At 34.2% G+C, this 22,915-nt stretch overlaps 1 protein-coding gene across 3 annotated transcripts in view; it reads right to left on the reverse strand.

The window, feature by feature from the left end:
- Positions 1 to 22,915, reverse strand: part of SNF4Agamma (SNF4/AMP-activated protein kinase gamma subunit) — a 514,590-nt gene that overhangs the window by 240,355 nt on the left and 251,320 nt on the right. For all 3 annotated transcript variants that reach the window (XM_075290408.1, XM_075290409.1, XM_075290407.1), the window contains 3 exons: positions 1,870 to 1,973; positions 1,198 to 1,789; positions 1,010 to 1,132 (listed from right to left, as the gene is read on the reverse strand). In XM_075290408.1, the coding sequence (XP_075146523.1) occupies positions 1,010 to 1,132; positions 1,198 to 1,789; positions 1,870 to 1,973 (819 nt within the window). The remainder of the gene's footprint in view (positions 1 to 1,009; positions 1,133 to 1,197; positions 1,790 to 1,869; positions 1,974 to 22,915) is intronic.

Below are 22,915 nucleotides of genomic sequence, written 5' to 3' on the forward strand. Positions count from 1 at the left end.
ACGTGTTGGTCATATCATTCGTCAATATTTGGATATGCGGAAGCTCTGTGCAAAATGGGTTCCGCGCGAGCTCACATTTGACCAAAAACAACAACGTGTTGATTCTGATTCTGAGCGGTGTTTGCAGCTGTTAACTCGTAATACACCCGAGTTTTTCCGTCGATATGTGACAATGGATGAAACATGGCTCCATCACTACACTCCTGAGTCCAATCGACAGTCGGCTGAGTGGACAGCGACCGGTGAACAGTCTCCGAAGCGTGGAAAGACTCAAAAGTCCGCTAGCAAAGTAATGCTCTCTGTTTTTTGGGATGCGCATGGAATAATTTTTATCGATTATCTTGAGAAGGGAATAACCATCAACAGTGACTATTATATGGCGTTATTGGAGCGTTTGAAGGTCGAAATCGCGGCAAAACGGCCCCATATGAAGAAGAAAAAAGTGTTGTTCCACCAAGACAACGCACCGTGCCACAAGTCATTGAGAACGATGGCAAAAATTCATGAATTGGGCTTCGAATTGCTTCCCCACCCACCGCATTCTCCAGATCTGGCCCCAGCGACTTTTTCTTGTTCTCAGACCTCAAAAGGATGCTCGCAGGGAAAAAATTTGGCTGCAATGAAGAGGTTATCGCCGAAACTGAGGCCTATTTTGAGCCAAAACCGAAGGAGTACTACCAAAATGGTATCAAAAAATTGGAAGGTCGTTATAATCGTTGTATCGCTCTTGAAGGGAACTATGTTGAATAATAAAAACGAATTTTGACAAAAAAATGTGTTTTTCTTTGTTAGACCGGGGACTTATCAGCCAACAAACCGTATTGGATAAAAAGCCGCTACTCGGAATCATCGCTAGCGTTGAGAAATTCCAAATAATTGTGGCACACATGGATAGCCAATCATGTTGAATTTCCAACACTGTAATTATCGATTTGACGCCTCAAAATATACGTTACGTTTCGCACTAATTAGTCCAAATACTAGAAAATTCCTTATAACTAAAACTTACCGCTTTGCGCTTATCAGCTTCAGAAGCTGCTGAATTGGAACGATGTCTAAACAAATCCATAACTTTGGTCATTGGTGAGCGGGATACGTCCGCACGTCTTACAGCGGTAACAGTGTGATAATACTAAAGAGAATTTTTAACATAAAATGAGTTACCAAAATCCTTATAAACAAAATGAAAACACTTACTTGAGCATCACTTCCCTGATGCGGATGGGCGGAACCATCTTTGTACTTATTCTTTGCGGAGGTGGTGCCATCAGCCGATGTTATCGTTACCGCAGGATGTTGATGATGATGTTTATGGTGACTACCACCGATAAGGCCGGAATTTTGTAAAGCTACTTTCATGGAATTCATAATTGTACCACCGCCAGCACCACCACTAGCCGCTCCCGATGAGTGCGCACTACTGGCACTGCCATCATTACCCGTTGCTGTTGCCGCAGCCGATAAAGGATCCAGCAAAAGTTTATTTTGTCTTTTGGCTTCTGACTTTGCGCGCGGCCTAAAAACATCAAATATTGTGGGTCTACGATTTGGACTAGCTATGCCATGGACTGTCGATTGATTCAATACCGGCGAATCTTCACCACTTCGTCGTCTCTCTAGAGAACCTGAGCGTGGTGTTGCGGCCATACGTTCGGTACTGCGTGAGATCTTTTCAGCATTACGATTGAGTTTTTCCAATTTGGCAGCTTCACGCTCCAAACGTCTGGCGGTTTCACGTTCAATTTTGCGGGCTTCTTTTTCACGGCGACTGGCTTCTTTCTCTTGGCGTCTGCGGGGGGAGGAGGGGGAATGAAGGCATTATGAGAATATATTAAGATAAAGAATGAGTTTTTGGTGTTTGTCACTTACCTGGCTTCTTCTTTCATCTTTTTGGAGGCCTTACGTGCTGCTTTGGAATCTGGTTCAACTGGCGCACTTGAAGGCCTTGAGGCTGGCAGGCGGGCATCTTGTTCCTAAAAAAATAGAAATTACCCAAAATTAGTTTTTGGCTTCTAAATAGATAGCATCATGCATATTCAAATTTTCATAAATGGGACGACATTCATTTCAAGGGCTTCTTCCTTTGTCCTTTTAGAAGCCAAAGTATAGAGAGAAACAATTTCGTATTAGAATTTTTTATAAGGGGAGAATACATTTTCTGGTATTAATTGAGGAATCCTTATGATGTTATTCCCAATTTTGCTGAAATAATATTCTAATAAGCTCGGAAATAAATTAACAATACCATTCCATGAAAGAGGCTAAACGACCTTGTTGTCCTCAATAAACAAAATGAGCCTTGTCCTAAAGGATTCTCTCGACGACACAAGGATGAAGGTAATCAACAGAAATTTTCGAACCCTCGGAGGATAACAGGACATACAGTGGAGTAATGGCGGATGTCGCTATAATCCATGATCGTATAGTGAGATGCCATGTCCACCGAGTGTGACATTCTGACGCCAGAAATATGGTTCTGGAAAAATTCCGATCTCAAAACAGATTCCAAAAGAAAATAACTGCAACACCGAAGATGGGTGAGATAACGGGACTGGGACCTGGTCCTGGTGGACTCAGGAAACGAGATCCTATTATCAATGTCGCGCCTCGGCAGAGTCCTGCAGACAGAAGTGCGAGAGATAACGAGGCCAGAGAACTTCAATAAATTCACGGATTGCTAATAAACGGATTGCGGTGCTATCACAAATCGTAATAAGGCTTATCCTAATGGATTCCTTGGACGACATCGTTACACATGGAAGAATCTAAGCAACAAAACATTGCGATCGATCCATTGTAGGATAATATAGAGATGATGGGAGTAAAAATGGATACCGCTACAATCAATGATCGTATACCTGGCGGATACTGGCGGACCTGGAAAACGTTAACTTAAGCAGTCTGCTAATGTTTTTGGAACAATTTGGTTGGTTCAACAGAAGAAAAAATACTCTGGGATGACCCAACCCAGCAAAAATTCTCTTCACGAAATAACTTTGGCAGTAACTTAGATGAAAATTGATAAGCATTTTCGAAGGCCGAGCCACAGTACAGTCCTACAGACAGACGTTCGGGGATAAATAACTGCGAAATGTCCCAGAAATTGCACAAGGCCAGAAAACTTGAACATTTTCACTAATAGCCAGAGGACAATGAAACCTATAGCAGATATGTAGTACGGTGCCATCGCAAACGGTATTGGAGAAGTAACGGGAGCATCCGCCGGTACTATCCACGTTCGTATTTCTGATGTGGCCATGAGCGCCGAAGGTGATATTCTGACGCTAGGAAACGGTCCTAAAAAATCCATATTCCGAAGAGATATCAGTGGTAAATAACTACAACACCGAAGATGTTTGAGATGACGAAAAAAACGACATAAGCGGTGGACCCAGATACCGAGATTCTATTCCGTATGCCGGCCACAGCACAGTCCTGAAGACGGGGCTGGGAATATACCTGGTGGACCCGGAAAACGAGATCCTTATCAATGCGGAGCCGCGGCATAGTCCTGCAGGGAGAAGTGTGGCGGACAACGAAATGTGTAAAGTGTATCAGGAATAACTCTAGGCCAGAACACTTGGTCTTAATAAGGCTTATCCTAAAGGATTCTCTGGTCCGAATTTGATGAATACGAGACTTACAAATCGTTGTGTAATAGTGCAAGAGTACGAGGAACGGTAAAAATACTCTGGGATGACCCAACCCAGCAAAAATTCTCCTCACGAAATAACTTTGGCAGTAACTTAGATGAAAATTAATAAGCATTTCCGAAGGCCGAGCGACAGTACAGTCCTACAGACAGACGTGCGGGGATAAACAACTGCGAAATGTCCCAGAAATTGCACAAGGCCAGAGAACTTGAACATTTTCATTGATTGCCGGACGGCAATGAAAGCTATAGCAGATATGTAGTACGATGCCTTCGCAAATGGTATTGGAGAAGTAACGGGAGCATCCGCCGGTACTACCCACGTTCGTAGTTCTGATGTGGCCATGAGCGCCGAAGGTGATATTCTGACGCTAGAAAACGGTCCTAAAAAATCCATATTCCGAGCAGATATCAGTGTTAAATAACTGCAACACCGAAGATATTTGAGATGACGGATAAAGCGACATAAGCGGTTGACCTAGATACTATTCCGTATGCCGGCCACAGCACAGTCCTGCAGACGGTGCCAGAAAACGGGACATTTACCTGGTGGACCCGAAAAATGATATCCTGTTACCAAAGCCGCGCCGCGACAGCTCAGGAATAACATGAGGGAAGAGATCTTGGACATATTCACGGACAGCCAGAGGGCTATGAAAGCGATAGTAGATAATACGGTACCATCACAAGCAGTAATAAGACTTATCATAGAGGATTCTCAAGGCGATATAGCTACACAAGGAAGAATGTAACCAATAATACATAGTAGAATAAATGGGAAGTAATGCCGGATGTAACTACAATCCATAATCGTATACCTGTTGCGACTATGACAACCGAGTGTCACATTTTGACGCAAAATGGACGGCCCTGAAAAAATCCCCATACCATAACAGGTACCACAGTGAAATAACTGCAACGTCGAAGATGGGTGAGAGGACGGGATATACGTGGTGAACCCAGACACCGAGATCCTATTCCTGGTCACAACACAGTCCTGCTGACAGAAGTACAGAGGAAAAACAAATGTGTGAGATGGCACAAAAATAACACAAGCCCAGAGAACTTCAACATATTCAAGGTCAGAGGACCGTAAAAACGATAGCAGATAGATAGTACAATGCCATCACAAAACGTATTACTCGGAATCAGCATTGTCGATGAAAATTTCAAAAAAGTGGAACAAACAGTGGCTGGAAAGGGGCTATCGTTAGAGACCTCCAGCATTTAAATGTGATTAAATCCACAATTGCTCGTTACGTTGATACTGGTAGTATTGCATAGCGTCAAAAAAGTGGACAGGAAAAACGGTAACAACACCAAAAATCGCAAATCCTAAATCCCAAAAGTCAAGACCAGATTTGAAAACATGCGAATGTCATAAAAACTTTGCTAAGATGAAAGCTTGGACTACGCCTTTTAAAGTTCCAAAAAGGGCAAGAGCTCACTGACTGGATACAGCCAAGAAGTTTCTTCGCTTGCACCAACATGGTCAGTTACCGAATTTGTTTTTCTGCTATGAAAAGCCATACTAACTTGAGCAGTTTATCAAAAAACCAAAGAGGTCAAATGAAAATGTACACCTTCGATGGATGGATGGATGGATGGATGGTCAGAACTCAAGTGTCGCTGATGGTAATGGTGTGGGCCCCAGTAAAGGCCGATGGTCACTCTCCTCTTCATGGACCATTGGAAAATATCCCGAAGCCCTTGGTACACAAAAGATTTCGGCCGCAGACCATGAATATTCCAACAGGACTCAACCTCGTCGCACTCAGCATGCGTCAACAAAGAATGGCTTCGTCATAATGGAGTGAACGGTCTAGGTGAGCCTGAATCAAATCGGTCTGCCACTTCAACCTGAGTAGGGTTGGCCTTAGAAAATACCGAAGTGACGATCATCTCAAGATATAGCTTCACTGGGAATGGGTCAAACTACCTTAGAGGCACTTTCGTGCAGCGTATGATTTGTCGGCAGTTTGAAGGTATAATTCGTGCCAATAAACATAGCAAATTCGAACAAATCTAAAATGATTTTAAAATTTCATGTTATTTCCGAAATTTAAACAAAATGAAAAAATATAACACTTTACATTGTTGCATTACGTGTCAGGTACCTGGTATAGACAACTTTTGTTGCATAGGTTTAGGCACATGTACATCTGTCCGGGAAAAGTGATCGCATATACAACGTAAATATGCACCGATTATATCAGGTGTTAGTAAGTCATTATTCACAAGCGTACGGTATTGCTGAAGGTATGGCTTCAATGCCTTTGGTAAACAGTTTTCACTTCAATTATGAGGGTTTTTTTTCTGAGAAACAAGGTTAGGTTAGATGGCAGTCCGATGTATCAGGCTCACTTAGACTATTCAGTCCATTGTGATATCACAGTGGTGAACTTCTCTCTTATCACTCAGTGCTGCCCGATTCCATGTTAAGCCCAATGACAAGGTATCTCCTTTTTAGAGCCGAGTCCGAACGGCCTTCCACATTCCAGTGAAACCACTTAGAGAAGCTTTGAAACACTCAGAAATGTCACCAGCATTACTGAGGTAGGATAATCCAACGCTGAAAAACTTTTTGGTGTTCGGTCAAAGCAGGAATCGAACACACGACCTTGTGTATGCAAGGCGGACATGCTAACCATTGCACCACGGTGGCTCAACTGGGGAATAAATACTGAATATCTACTAACAAATCGGACGAGTGACCGTGGGATTCATGACCGTGCACCTAGAGTTTTGGGTATATCTGTTGGATGATGGTGTTTTCGGGTCGATCTTGGGGGAGCAGAGGACCTTAGAATACTACTGAGGTCACTGCAAGAGCTCTGTTTAAAAAGGGAGACTGCACCCAGAGAAGGATTATGATCACTTCTTAGAGAAAAATGTTATTTTGGACGGTGACATGTTTGTCACAACCATGTTATTTTCTCGGACATTATGTGTCTTCAGCGAGAAAACAAAATTTTTGCGGGGAAAAATTTTATTTTCTACCCATCCAATAGCAATAGCATTTTTCTCTAGGTGGTGATCATATTCCTTTACAGAAACAAATTTCACGAAAAATTTTCTAAATAAATTCTTAATTGAGTTAAAAAAAATTCCATAAAAAATTTGATTGATTCAAAAAATTTTTTAATTGAAACAGAAATCAATCACAAAAATTAATTGTATCAGTTAATTTTTATAATAGACTTTCAATTAATGTTTTAATTGATACTATCATTGAATACATTTCAATTAAAAATTAATTGGATCAATTTAATTTCGTGATTGAAGACAAAAAATATTTTTTTGTGTATTCTCTGCGTGTGGAGACAAATTGGAGAAATCGTTGAGGACACAAAGTTCTTAAATTAGATGAGGGGTATAATTGATTGAAAGGACACCAAGTTGGTTGGCTGGCTTATGTGTTATTATGTAGGTCGGTATAAGATTCCCTGTCTTCCTGCATACAAAATTTTCCACCTAACCTACCCTATGTTCTTCATTATCACTTGTTCGTACTCCTACCATTAAAACTTCAGTATAACAGGTTGGCTGAGAAGTCCCCGGTCTGACACATAGATGGCGTCGCTAGTATTAAATGCATATTATTTTTATATAGAACCAACCTTCAAATGATTCGTGTCAAAATTTGACGTCAGTAAGTCAATTAGTTTGTGAGATAGAGCGTCTTTTGTGAAGCAACTTTTGTTATTGTGAAAAAATTGAATTTCGTGTTTGGATAAAATACTGTTTTCTGGAGGGAAAACATACGGTGGAAGCAAAAACTTGGCTTGATAATGAGTTTCCGGACTCTGCCCAGGGACATCAATAATAATTGATTGGTATGCAAACTTCAAGCGTGGTGAAATGAGCACGGAGGACGGTGAACGCAGTGGACGCCCGAAAGAGGAGGTTACCAACGAAAACATCAAAAAAATCAACAAAATTTTTTTTGATTGACCGTAAAATGAAGTTGATCGAGATTGCAGAGGCCTTAAATATATCAAAGGAACGTGTTGGTCATCTCATTCATCAATATTTGGATATGCGGAAGCTCTGTGCAAAATGGGTGCCGCGCGAGCTCACATTTGACCAAAAACAACAACGTGTTGATGATTCTGAGCGGTGTTTGCAGCTGTTGACTCGTAATACACCCGAGTTTTTCCGTCGATATGTGACAATGGATGAAACATGGCTCCATCACCAATCGACAGTCGGCTGAGTGGACAGCGACCGGTGAAGCGTGGAAAGACTCAAAAGTCCGCTGGCAAAGTAATGGCCTCTGTTTTTTGGGATGCGCATGAAATAATTTTTATCGATTATCTTGAGAAGGGAAAAACCATAAACAGTGACTATTATATGGCATTATTGGAGCGTTTGAAGGTCGAAATCGCGGCAAAACGGCCCCATATGAAGAAGAAAAAAGTGTTGTTCCACCAAGACAACGCACCGTGCCACAAGTCATTGAGAACGAATGCAAAAATTCATGAATTTGGCTTCGAATTGCTTCCCCACCCACCGTATTCTCCACATCTGGCCCCCAGCGACTTTTTCTTGTTCTCAGACTTCAAAAGGATGCTTGCAGGGAAAAAATTTGGCTGCAATGAAGAGGTGATCGCCGAAGGTTAGGTTAGGTTAAAGTGGCAGGCCGATTAAGATTCAGGCTCACTTAGACTATTCAGTCCATTGTGATACCACATTAACTAAAAGTACCTATTACATATGGGCACTTCTAGTTTTAACCGTTGAACCTTCTCGATTATTTTCTTCTGTTGAACCAACCAGATTGTTCCAAAAACATTAGCAGACTGCTTAAGTTAACGTTTTCCAGGTCCGCCAGTAATCTGAAGCTATATGCCCCTAAAATTTGCTTACGCCTTACACAAAATGCACGACACTCACACAAGAGGTGTTTTATTGATTCCTTTTCCTCCGCAACCATGACAGTTCATACAAGAGTCATTGTACTTCGCACCAATAGTTTTTGCAAAATCGCCTATCAGGCAGCGACCCGTTATAGCAGATATCAGGAGTGATATCTGGCGTCTCGAGAACAATAGCATATCTAGTGTGCGGTTTAAGTTTAAATGGGGCCATATTTGCTTGGTGTCTTTACAACCCTTACAATTCTCCCATCGAACATTTGCTATCATGACAGCCTTCTCACGCAGTAAGAGCTTGCAGGTAGCCAGAGGCATACCAACAGATTCTAGTTCCCCTGGAATATGTAAGGTAGTTCCTAGCCTTGCTAGGTTAGGTTAGGTTAAAGTGGCAGCCCGATTAAGATTCAGGCTCACTTAGACTATTCAGTCCATTGTGATACCACATTAACTAAAAGTACCTATTACATATGGGCACTTCTAGTTTTAACCGCTGAACCTTCTTGATTATTTTTCTTTGTTGAACCAACCAGATTGTTCCAAAAACATTAGCAGACTGCTTAAGTTAACGTTTTCCAGATCCGCCAGTAATCTGAAGCTATATGCTCCTAAAAGTTGCTTGCGCTTTACACAAAATGCAGGACACTCACACAAGAGGTGTTTAATTGATTCTTTTTCCTCCGCATCATGACAGCTCATACAATAGTCATTATACTTCGCGCCAATAGTTTTTGCAAAATCGCCTATCAGGCAGCGACCCGTTATAGCAGATATCAGGAGTGATATCTGACGTCTCGAGAACATTAGCATATCTAGTGTGCGGTTTAAGTTGAAATGGGGCCATATTTGCTTGGTGTCGTTACAACCCTTGCAATTCTCCCATCGAACATTTGCCATCCTAACAGCCTTCTCACGCAGCATGAGCTTGCAGGTAGCTAGGGGCATACCAACAAATTCCAGTTCCCCTGGAATATGTAAGGTAGTCCCTAGCCTTGCCAACTCATCCGCTTCGCAGTTCCCCGGTATGTTCCTATGGCCAGGCACCCATATTAGGTGAATATTGTACTGCTCAGCCATCTCATTGAGAGATTTGCGGCAGTCGATGGCCGTTTTCGAGTTGAGGAACACAGAGTCCAAGGATTTTATTGCAGGTTGACTGTCTGAGTATATATTAATGCCAATATTTGTTGGAACATTACTTCTCAGCCAATTCGCCACCTCTCTTATTGCTAATATTTCAGCCTGAAAAACACTACAGTGATTAGGTAATCTTTTCGCTATTCGAATTTCCAGATCTTTAGAATACACTCCGAACCCCACTTGTCCATTCAATTTGGAGCCATCAGTATAGAAATCTATATATCTTTTATTCCCCGGGGTCTGTGTACACCACGCCTCACTGTTGGGAATTAGAGTTTCAAACTTTTTGTCGAAAAGTGGTTTTGCCAGGGTATAATCCACTACGTTAGGCACATCTGGCATTATTTTGAGGACCGAACTATGACCGTACATTTTTTCCGACCACAGCGATAGCTCGCGCAACCGCACAGCCGTTGTTGCAGCTGACTGTTTGGCCAAAATGTCTAAAGGCAATAGATGTAGCATGACATTAAGGGAGTCTTTTCCTGTCTTACTAAATGCGCCTGAGATACATAAGCTCGCCATACGCTGAACTTTATCTAAACAAGTCGGTTTCTGAAGTGCCGGCCACCAGACTACAACACCATATAGCATTATAGGTCTAACTACTGCAGTGTATAGCCAATGCACAATTTTTGGTTTTAGTCCCCACTTTTTCCCTATTGCCTTTTTGCACGAGTACAAAGCTACCGTGGCTTTTCTCGCCCTCTCTTCAATATTAAGCCTAAAATTCAGCTTCCTCTCCAAAATAACGCCAAGGTATTTTGCACACTCACCAAAGGGAATTTCAGTACCCCCTAAGGAAATGGGCCTAACCGTGGGAGTTTTACGATCTTTGCAGTACATGACTAGTTCTGTCTTTGCTGGATTTACACCAAGACCATTATCTTTCGCCCATTTCTCAGTCATCCGGAGAGCTCTCTGTATAATATCTCTGATTGTGGATGGGAATTTTCCCCTGACTGCTAGCGCCACATCATCTGCGTATGCCACCACTTTTATCCTTTCTTTTTCTAGGGAAACCAGAAGGTTGTTTATAGCAACATTCCAAAGAAGAGGTGATAGAACTCCTCCTTGGGGAGTGCCTCTGTTCACATACCTTTGTATGTTTGCTTGCCCTAGTGTGGCTGAAATACGTCTCTTTATTAGAAGTTCGTCTAACAGCCTAAGTATACCTGGATCAACATTCAGAGTTGTCAGTCCATTTAATATCGAGCCCGGATGGACATTATTGAACGCCCCTTCGATGTCTAGAAACGCCACGATTGTGTATTCTTAGACAGATAGTGAGCTTTCAATAAAGCTGACTAGTTCATGCAATGCGGTCTCAGTAGACCTGCCCTTCGAGTATGCATGCTGTCGTTTCGAGAGCAAACTTGAATCCACGCTAGTTCTAAGATACATGTCTATCATCCTCTCCAGGGTCTTAAGTAGGAATGAGGATAAGCTGATTGGTCGGAAATCCTTCGCACTCGAGTGAGAGGCTTTTCCTGCTTTAGGTATGAAGACGACTTTTGTTTCCCTCCACTTTTCTGGAATATATGCTAAGTTTACACATCGTTTATATATGACCGTCAACCAGGGGATAACTCTTTCAGCCACTGCCTGTAACTCCGCCGGAGTAATTCCATCAGGTCCGGGGGATTTGAATGGTCCAAAGCTATTTAAAGCCCATTTTATTCTAGATTCCGACACAATTTCCTCGATAGGAAATGATCGCTGAGCCTCTGTTACACCGCCGGAACATGGTTCAACCGTCTGATTTCCAGGGAAGTGTGTGTCCAAAAGTACCTCCAACGTCTCCTCACTGGACGTTGGCCAATTTCCCTCCGATGTTTTAATGAAACCTGGAGCGGTGTTAGTGGATGCTAGTACCTTCCGTAGTCTGGAAGCCTCTGACGTATTCTCAATACTGCTACAGTAATCATCCCAAGAGTTTTGTTGAGACCTTCTCAGTTCTCGTTTATATTCTCTCAGATTCATCTTGTAAGTGTCCCAATCCTCCGGAGCTCTTGTGGACTTTGCTTTGTTAAAGAGCTTCCTGCAGGATTTCCTCATATTACTTAACTCCGTAGTCCACCATGGCGGCCGATTTTTTCCCCTTGGCTTTCCTCTAGGGCAAGCAGCTTTCAGTGAAATGTTGAAGGCCTTAGTAATCCGCTCCACTGCGTGTTCGATATCTTGCACAGTGCTCATATTTGTCTCCGGCATTTCCGGTATCATCGAATTGAACGATTCCCTATACCTATTCCAATCAGCTTTCCTAACATTTGGCGGAAATATGGTCTTTGAAGTACGAACAGCCAATCTGAAACTGATGTAGCGATGATCTGAGAAGCTATGTTCCCTCAAAACTTGCCACTCAGATATCTTATCATTCAGTTCCGGAGAGGTCAACGTTACGTCCAAAACCTCTTGTCTGTTCCTGGTGACGAAGGTTGGTGCATCTCCCTTATTGCAAACTACCAGGTTAGTACGCAAAATAAACTCTATTGGCGACTCTCCCCTTGCATTAGTATCACTACTTCCCCAAATACTATGATGTGCATTTGCATCGCATCCCATAATGAGTTTTGTCTTTGTTTTTAGTGACTCCTCAACTAAGGTCTTAACGGCACAGGGTGGCATATCCCTATCATGTCCCATGTAGACCGAAGATACCCAATATTTGCATGTGGATATCTCTAGACTGGCTACGACAGTGTCTGCATTGCTCAATGAAGGAAGCAGAAACAAGTTTAGTTCGTTTTTAGCAATTATACATGCTCGATTTATATCGTTACCGGTATTATGCAAAAGTTTGAAACCCGGAGTGCTTAATTCACAGATCTTGTTCTTATATATGTATGGTTCTTGAATAAGAACTATATCTATGTCTCCTTTCATCAGGAGAACTTTTAAGGCAGCACAAGCGGCCTTACAATGGTGAAGATTTATCTGGAGGAACCGTAGAACCATCCAAATTTTCAACCACCGTCACATCAGCCGCTTCAATTGAGTCATCAAGGGCTTCCTCTTCACAGATCTCGGTGACTCTCGCAACAATCCGCGGTTCAGTTTTGGTGAGGCTTGAGCCTGTAGAAGGTTAGGTTAGGTTAGGTGGCAGCCCGATGTATCAGGCTCACTTAGACTATTCAGTCCATTGTGATACCACATTGGTGAACTTCTCTCTTATCACTGAGTGCTGCCCGATTCCATGTTAAGCTCAATGACAAGGGACCTCCTTTTTATAGCCGAGTCCGAACGGCGTTCCACATTGCAGTGAAACCACTTAGAGAAGCTTTGAAAACCCTCAGAAATGTCACCAGCATTACTGAGGTGGGATAATCCACCGCTGAAAAACTTTTTGGTGTTCGGTCGAAGCAGGAATCGAACCCACGACCTTGTGTATGCAAGGCAGGCATGCTAACCATTGCACCACGGTGGCTCCCCTGAGCCTGTAGAAACTTCCCGCATATGATTTTCGCCATAGTCTGCAGGTTTTATGTCTCCTTTGGCTTCGCTAGGAGATTTTTCCACTGCTGACTCTACCGGAGGCTTGTCCGTTTCGGAATCCTTTGGCTGATCGCTTTTGTATACCTTCATATGGATATCATGAAAGCCATAACTTACGCGTCCTTGGGTCTGGGCTAGATGTGGCAGCGACTCTATGTTTAATATAAACACCGCATGCCGTCTTGGTCCATCCACCTCATCCAAACGACCAACCTTCCAATCGGCGGTTGCTAGCTCATCTGCTTCGCAGTTCCCCGGTATGTTCCTATGGCCAGTCACCCATATTAGGTTAATATTGTGCTGCTCAGCCATCTCATTAAGAGATTTGCGGCAGTCGATGGCCGTTTTCGAGTTGAGGAACACAGAGTCCAAGGATTTTATTGCAGGTTGACTGTCTGAGTTTATATTAATGCCAATATCGCCGAAACTGAGACCTATTTTGAGGCAAACCCGAAGGAGTACTACCAAAATGGTATCAAAAAATTGGAAGGTCGTTATAATCGTTGTATCGCTCTTGAAGGGAACTATGTTGAATAATAAAAACGAAATTTTGACAAAAAAAATGTGTTTTTCTTTGTTAGACCGGGGACTTATCAGCCAACCTGTTCTATGTAAATTAAGGTAATTCTTCTTGAGACATTACGCACCATAATTCCGTTTTTTTTATAATTGCAGATTTTAGCAATTGGCCTTAATTTTATTTTTTATTTTTATTTTTTAATTTTGTATCTAATATTTTTACAATACATAATATGTTCATTGTTAACTATAATATAAAATATCTTTAATATTACCTTGTCGAGAAGGCAATACATTTTCATAATAATTCCTTAGATCCATAATGCTTGTTAAAGTCGGTAAAACAAAAAAACAAAATACAAAAACCATCAGCCTATGATATTACCACACCTCAAATCACTAACTAAAGTGGAACAATTTATGAGGAAATCCACATAAAATAGCAATAAATATTTGATTTCTTTCTCAAAAAATTGTTCTTTATATGCAGCCAGATATGGCTTTTGTTGTTATTCGATGATTTTGTTATAATAAAGATGTCCGGCCGATGAGGGAATTTGGCTTTTGGGAATTTGTTGTTATTTTTTTTTTCATTTATTCAAAAGAGAACACACACACGAAAATGACGTCAGAATATTGTTAATGAATTTTATATAATTTATGTATATTTTTTATGAACTTAAAAACAAAGTCTGAAGAAAAAAAAAAAAAAAAAACACAAATATAATATGTATTACTTTGCCTAGTATACATATGTTTAAATTTATGATTTATTCGAGGGTAATAAAACAAAAAATCATATGTACTATGTAAATTTTTTTGTAATAGAATTTATAGTTGCTTTATTATAAATAAAAATTTTAATTTCTTTTGTAAAATAAAATATAAAAAATTTAATTGCTAATTTGCTCTTCATCAAAGATATAGTTTTTGTGTTAAATCACTACTGAAGTGAATGGTATACTATTTTCTCAAAGAAAGGGTCATAAATCAAATTTTTTTCTAAACATTTTTCGATTCACTTTCAACTCATATTTTCGACGATTTGTATAGAACAGGAATATATCGAAATATATACTTGTTCGAAAATTTGGATTTTTTAAGCTAAATTGAATTTCTTTTCTGTAAAAAAAAGAATTATCTTCACATTACGAATTATCTGTGTCCTGTTAAAAATATTGGATGGAATTTTTATTATTATTATTATTATTATTATTATTATTATTATTATTATTATTATTATTATTATTATTATTATTATTATTATTATTATTATTATTATTATTATTATTATTATTATTATTATTATTATTATTATTATTATTATTATTATTATTATTATTATTATTATTATTATTATTATTATTATTATTATTATTATTATTATTATTATTATTATTATTATTATTATTATTATTATTATTATTATTATTATTATTATTATTATTATTATTATTATTATTATTATTATTATTATTATTATTATTATTATTATTATTATTATTATTATTATTATTATTATTATTATTATTATTATTATTATTATTATTATTATTATTATTATTATTATTATTTTTTTTTTTTTTTTTTTTTTTTTTGAGGAGGTTCACGAATTAACCTCATTTTGGCTCTAGGACGCATAATTTATTGAATATGAGCCAGTTTTTCATATAATTTTTTTTTGTATTTTTACGATCTGATGGAATTTAAATTTTTTTTTGCTATCTCAAATTAAGTTTTCTTTCCTTTCTTTAGTTGATTTAAGTTAAATTTTGCCAAATGTGAGAACATGTTGCTTATTTTAATCAGGGCTGTGGAATTTTATAGAAATAAAATTTTAAGAAAATTTTCTATAGCAATAAAATTTTGACAAATTTTTCTATGGAAATAAAATTTTAACAACATTTTCTATAGAAATGCCATTTTGAATAAATTTTTATATAGTAAAAAAATTTTGCAAATTTTTCTATAGAAATAATATTTTGACTAAATTTTTTATAGAAATAAAATTTTGACAAAATTTTCTATAAAAATAAAATTTTGACAAAATTTTCTATAAAAATAAAATTTTAACAATTTTCTATATAAATAAAATTTTGACAAAATTTTCTATAGAAATAAAAATTTGAGAAAATTTTCTATAAAAATAAATTTTTAAGAAAATTTTTCGTATATATAAAACGAAATAAAATTTTGACAAAATATTCCATAGATATAAAATTTTGACAAAATTGTCTATAAAAATAAAATTTTGTCAAAATTTTCTATAGAAATAAGAAATTGAGAAAATTTCCTATAAAAATACATTTTTGATAAAATTTTTCGTAGATATAAAATGAAATAAAATTTTGACAAAATTTTCTATAAAAATAAATTTTTGAGAAAATTTTTCGTAGATATAAAATGAAATAAAATTTTGACAAACTATTCCATAGAAATAAAATTTTGACAAAAATTTCTATAAAAATACAATTTTGACAAAATTTTCTATAGAAATTAAAATTTGAGAAAATTTTCTATAAAAATAAATTTTTGAGAAAATTTTTCGTAGATATAAAGTGAAATAAAATTTTGACAAAGTATTCCATAGAAATAAAATGTTGACAAAATTTTCTATAAAAATAAAATTTTGACAAAATTTGCTATAGAAATAAAATTTTTAAGAAAATTCGCTATAGAAATAAAATTTTAAGAAAATTTGCTATATAAATAAAATTTTGACAAATTTTTCTATGGAAATAAAATTTTAACAACATTTTCTATAGAAATGCCATTTTGAATAAATTTTTATATAGTAAAAAAATTTTGCAAATTTTTCTATAGAAATAACATTTTGACTAAATTTTTTATAGAAATAAAATTTTGACAAAATTTTCTATAAAAATAAAATTTTGACAAAATTTTCTATAAAAATAAAATTTTGACAAAATTTTCTATATAAATAAAATTTTGACAAAATTTTCTATAGAAATAAAAATTTGAGAAAAGTTTCTATAAAAATAAATTTTTAAGAAAATTTTTCGTATATATAAAACGAAATAAAATTTTGACAAAATATTCCATAGATATAAAATTTTGACAAAATTTTCTATAAAAATAAAATTTTGACAAAATTTTCTATAGAAATAAGAAATTGAGAAAATTTTCAATAAAAATACATTTTTGATAAAATTTTTCGTAGATATAAAATGAAATAAAATTTTGACAAAATTTTCTATAGAAATAAAATTTTGACAAAATTTTCTATAGAAATAAAATTTTGACAAAATTTTCTATAAAAAAAATGTTTGAGAAAATTTTTCGTAGATATAAAATGAAATAAAATTTTGACAAAATATTCCATAGAAATAAAATTTTGACAAAATTTTCTATTAAAATAAAATTTTGACAACATTTTCTATAGAAATAAAAATTTGAGAAAATTTTCTATAAAAATAAATTTTTGGGAAAATTTTTCGTAGATATAAAATGAAATACAATTTTGACAAAATATTCCATAGAAATAAAATTTTGACAAAATTTTCTATAGAAATAAAATTTTGACAAAATATTCCATAGGAATAAAATTTTTACAAAATTTTCTATAGAAATAAAATTTTGACAAAATTTTCTATAGAAATAAATTTTTGAAAGAATTTTCTGCCTCAAACAATTGTCCATACACCAAACTACTATAGCCGAGTCCGAACGGCGTTCCACATTGCAGTGAAACCACTTAGAGAAGCTTTGAAAGTCTCAGAAAGGTCACCAGCATTACTGAGGTGGGATAATCCACCGCTGAAAAACTTTTTGGTGTTCGGTCGTAGCAGGAATCGAACCCACGACCTTGTGTATGCAAGGCGGGCATGCTAACCATTGCACTACGGTGGCTCCCCAGTGTATATAGGTAAATAAAATTTAAAAAACAAAATCGATTGTTCGAAATATTTCAAATAAATTGTTATGGTGATGGGCATTAAAATGGATCGATTCACCTCATCTGCTAGTCCAACATTCTAGGAAACATAAAATGATCTCCATAATTGGAAGTTGCTTTTCATTTACAGTCATACCGTACATTGATCGAATGAAAAACGCAATGGAAACTAATTTGGGTAAAAACCTGTTTAGTTACAAAAATGTGAAGTGTTTTAAAAAATTTATTTTAGCCGAAGTCGGAGTCGAGCAAAATTTTTACGACTCCGACTCCAGCAAAATCTTCAGAATCCGACTCCACAGCCCTGCTTTTAATTACGTTTTTTTTAATGACGTGAAGTAAAACACAGCTATAGTTTTTCTATGATTGTCCATTTACCAGAGAAGTACACTAGAAAAAAGGTCTCAAAATTGCGCATTTTTCTTTGATTGTTAAAGAAGTTTAGAAAAATGGATTTTAGGGTCATCAATTTGCAAAATATTTATAGTGTATTCAGATTAGAGCCTCTACTTTAAAATAACATCAAGCCATAAATCGAAACTAAGTGGGCAGTTAAAGATTGGTGTCGTTTTCGAATGTCATCAAATGTAGTGCATATCGGTAGTCAAAGGGTTAAATAGTGTCCGTATTGAAATTTTAACAATTTTTAGATTAAATTTTGTCCTTCGTTTTGTTTTGTTATAGTTGGTTTTTTTCCTTTAATCGTTCAAAATATTTAATTTTCATAAACAAAAAAAAAAAGAAAGAAAGAAAAAAAGAAAGAAAGAAAAAAAAAACAAATTTATTCTTTTTAATTAATTTTCTTCAATTTGACAAAAATTATAAACTTATTTGAGTCAGGTTGCAATTAGTAAAATATTTTAGAAAAAAAAAAATAAATAAACTTATTCTCCTTTTACTTTTTTCTGAGTACAATTTTTCCATTTCTGGTGATAAAATTTTTATCAAACTAAAAATGTTCATTTTGATATTTATGTTATTTTTTTGTGTTAAAACTCTCTAGAAATAAATCATTGCTATGGTTAAAATTAATGTTTGCAAGAGGGCAATAAAACATATTTATATTAGATTTATGAAAACACCCAATTTTTTTTTTTTTATAAAATTTGTTTAACAATTCTTAATACACAAGGAAGACTAATTTGTATCCCATAATTTTTCAGTTTAGTTGCTTTTCCTATTTTCCTTGGTAAAATTTTGTAATGAGCAGAATTTCTAATTTTTTGTATTCCCTATTAAAAATTATATTTTTTTGTCTTAAATCCCTCTTGAAGTAAATTATTTGATATGCCTCTGTCCAACAGAAAAGTATGGTATATTTTTGCTGGTTATCCATTGGCATGTCTGACTATTCAATCTGTCCGTCTGTCCACCCATCTGTCCGTCCGTCCGTCCGTCCTTTCTTTGTTTATGCAAAATTTGAACTGAATAGGTTATTAGTTAGCTGGAGGAGCTGATATCGCTTTGTGAGGTCACGTGTTCCATGGCAAAGAATCGATGGAATAGAATTGGAAGCGTGGCGAAGAAAACTAAACCAATTTCTCAGTATGTGTACAAATATATTCTATACACAAATATAACAATTTAAATAAGTGTAAACAAAAATTCTATAGACTTAAAAAAAAGTAAAAAAAAAATATTCGCTGGAATAACGAAAACAATATTCAATGATTCATTCTCAAATATTTCGAAGAATTTTGAATCTAAGTAAATAGTATGTCAATTTAGGCAATGGGATTTTGATGATTAGATGATATGAATGAAAGCTTTGTTCTATCATCAAATTAAAATTAGTTTCGGAATTTAGCATTGATTGCGGGCTATAAAATGTTAACATACAAACTCTCTATGTTCTTTTTATCATCGACCATAGAAATTGAAGGTATACTAAATATAAGACATGTTCTTTTCTATTTCGAAACAAGTTGGAATATTGGTTTCCATTTTGTACTGAATTTTTGACATAAAATCAGGTATGGATTTCCGATATTACAATATATGAACGCTCGAGATAAGGAATATGACCACCTTCAAAAGCAAAATGTTATTTTTAGATGGGACTTATAGAACATATTTTCCGCAAAACTAGGCAAACATAAAATGGTTGGCGAAATCAGAGTCATAATTTCCGAGAAAATAACATGGTTGCGATAAATATGTCACATGTTTCCCATTCAAAAATAATATTTTGAATAGTGATATATTTCATTCAAAAATAAAGTCTTTCGTGATGGATTGCAAGCGTGATAGTGTGATTACTAAATAAAATTTTTACAACATTTTCTATAGAAATAAAATGTTTTCTATAGAAATCAAATTGTGACAACATTTTTTTATACACTGTTAGAAAAATATGTTTTTAATATGTTCCGATATAAACAAAATGTGTTTCGGGCACAATTTTTAAACACAATATATTTAAGTGCAAACATGTAATGTTCCTAAACTAACACAAAATGTTTGGGATACATATGTTAATATGTTAGAATATATTATGTTTGGGGCATGAATGTTTCATAAAAATAATATGTGTGAATGTAAACATATATAAATTTACAAATTTCGAGTAAACATATATATGTTGTGATACTTTATTCAAAGAGCGCCAGAGAGAGAGAGAGTTAGTATAGAGAAATAAATAGAGATGGAAACCGGGATGGTTGAATAAAAAGATATCAACATAACACAGCGATAGAATGAAATGAGAGCAATTTCTGTGAAACCGCTTGTATGTTGGTTCGGAAAACTGTTTCATGATAAGGCCATAAATTTTATATGCTTAAGTCTAATTACTATTTAATTTGAATATTAGAATGAGTATTCAGAATAAAGAGAATATACATTCGGAACCAAGAGAATAGACATTTGAAAGAAAAAACAGCATATTTGTATTACAGAAAAAGATGCGAAGAACTCAAAAATTTCGTGGTAGTGAAAATTATGTGAGGGAATGAGCACAATCTTCTTTGGGGAATTCTTCCAAACATATACTATTTTTGGACTCAAAATGCTTCCAAACATATAATACGCTCAGATAAAACAAACATATTAATGTTTCTGCAGTATCCAATAATATATGTGTTTCCTGCAAAATATGTTTGGAACATATGTTAGAGAAGCGATTTTTTTTGAGGGTGTAGAAATAAAATTTTGAGAAAATTGTCTATAGAACTAAAATGTAGACAAAATTTTCTATAGAAATAAAATTTTGAGAAGTTTTTCTATAGAAATAAAATTTTGAGAAATTTTTATCTATAGAAATCAAATTTTGACAAATTTTCTAAAGAAATAAAATTTGGAGAAAATTTTCTATAGAAATAAAATTTTGAGAAATTTTATAGAAATAAAAATTTATTGTTGTTTTCGATTTCAACTTAAAACGATGCATTGACTAAAGTACAAGTGTAGCTTAACCAACAGAGGAAAAGTATGCTGGTAAATTTATTTGGGCAAAGCCCTGCTATAAATTTGAGTTCCAAACATATAATTTTTACACCGAAACATATGAAAAACGATATTTTCGTCCGTGTAGTGCTTAATTTTATTTATTCTAGTTTTAATTCTAATAAATAATATTTTGGCAAAATTTTCTTTATAAAAAAATAAAATTTTCAAGAAATTTCTATAGAAATAAAATTTTGACAAAATTTTCTATAGAAATAAAATTTTGACAAAATTTTCTATAGAAATAAAATTTTGACAAAATTTTCTATAGAAATAATATTTTGGCAAAATTTTCTATAGAAGTAACATTGTGACAAAATTTTTTCTATAGAAATAAAATTTTGACAAAATTTTCTATAGAAATCAAAATTTGACAAAATTTTCTATAGAAATAAAATTTTGACAAAATTTATTTTCTATAGAAATAAAATTTTGACAAAATTTCTATAGAAATAAAATTTTAACGAAATTTTCTATAGACATAAAATTTTGACAACATTTTTTCTATAGAAATAAAATTTTGACAAAATTTTCTATAGAAATCAAATTTTGACATTTTTTCTATAGAAAAATGTTAAAGTTTTGAGAAAACTTTCTATAGAAATAAAATTTTGACAAAATTTTCTATAGAAATAATATTTTGGCAAAATTTTCTTTAAAAAAAAAAATAAAATTTTGAGAAAATTTTCAATAGAAATAAAATTTTCACGAAATTTTCTATAGAAATAAAATTTTCACAAAATTATCTATTGAAATAAAATTTTGACAAAATTTTCTATAGAAATAAAATTTTGACAAAATTTTCTATAGAAATAAAATTTTTACATAATTTTCTATAGAAATACAATTTTGACAAAATTTTCTATAGAAATCAAATTTTGAAAAAATTTTTTTTTATAGAAATAAATTTTGTTTACAAATTTTTTTATAGAAATAAAATTTTGACAAAATTTTCTATAGAAATAAAATTTTGACAAAATTTTCTATAGAAATAAAATTTTCACGAAATTTTCTATAGAAATAATATTTTGACGAAATATTCTTTATAAAAAAATGCAATTTTGAGACGATTTTCTATAGAAATAAAATTTTGACAAATTTTTTTCTATAGAAATAACATTTTGACAAAATTTTCTATAGAAATCAAATTTTGACAAAATTTTCTATAGAAATCAAATTTTAAGAAAATTTTCTATAGAAATCAAATTTTGACATTATTTTTTATAGAAATAATAATTTGACAAAATTTTCTTTATACAAAAATAAAATTTTGTGAAAATTTTCAATAGAAATAAAATTTTCTATAGAAATAAAATTTTGACAAAATTTTATATAGAAATAAAATTTTGCCAAAATTTTCTATAGAAATCAAATTTTGACAAAACTTTCTATAGAAATAAAATTTTGACAAAATGTTTTCTATAGGAATAAAATTTTCACAAAATTTTCTTTAGAAATCAAATTTAGAGAAAATTTTCTATAGAAAAAAAATCTTGACAAAATTTTCTATGGAAATAAAATTTTGACAAAATTTTCGATAGAAATAATATTTTGGCAAAATATTCTATCGAAATAATATTGTGGCAAAATTTTCTATAGAAATCAAATTTTGACACATTTTTTTCTATAGAAATAAAATTTTCACGAAATTTTCTATAGAAATTAAATTTTGACAAAATTTTTTCTATAGAAATAAAATTTTGTCAACATTTTCTATAGAATTGATTGATTGATTTTGTCAAAATATCAAATTTTGACAAAATTTTCGATAGAAATAATATTTTGGCAAAATTTACTTTATAAAAAAATACAATTTTGAGAAAATTATGTACAGAAATAAAATTTTGACAAAATTTTCTATAAAAATAAAATTTT

Source organism: Haematobia irritans, chromosome 1 (genome assembly GCF_050003625.1).
Source record: "Haematobia irritans isolate KBUSLIRL chromosome 1, ASM5000362v1, whole genome shotgun sequence".
NCBI lineage: Eukaryota > Metazoa > Arthropoda > Insecta > Diptera > Muscidae > Haematobia > Haematobia irritans.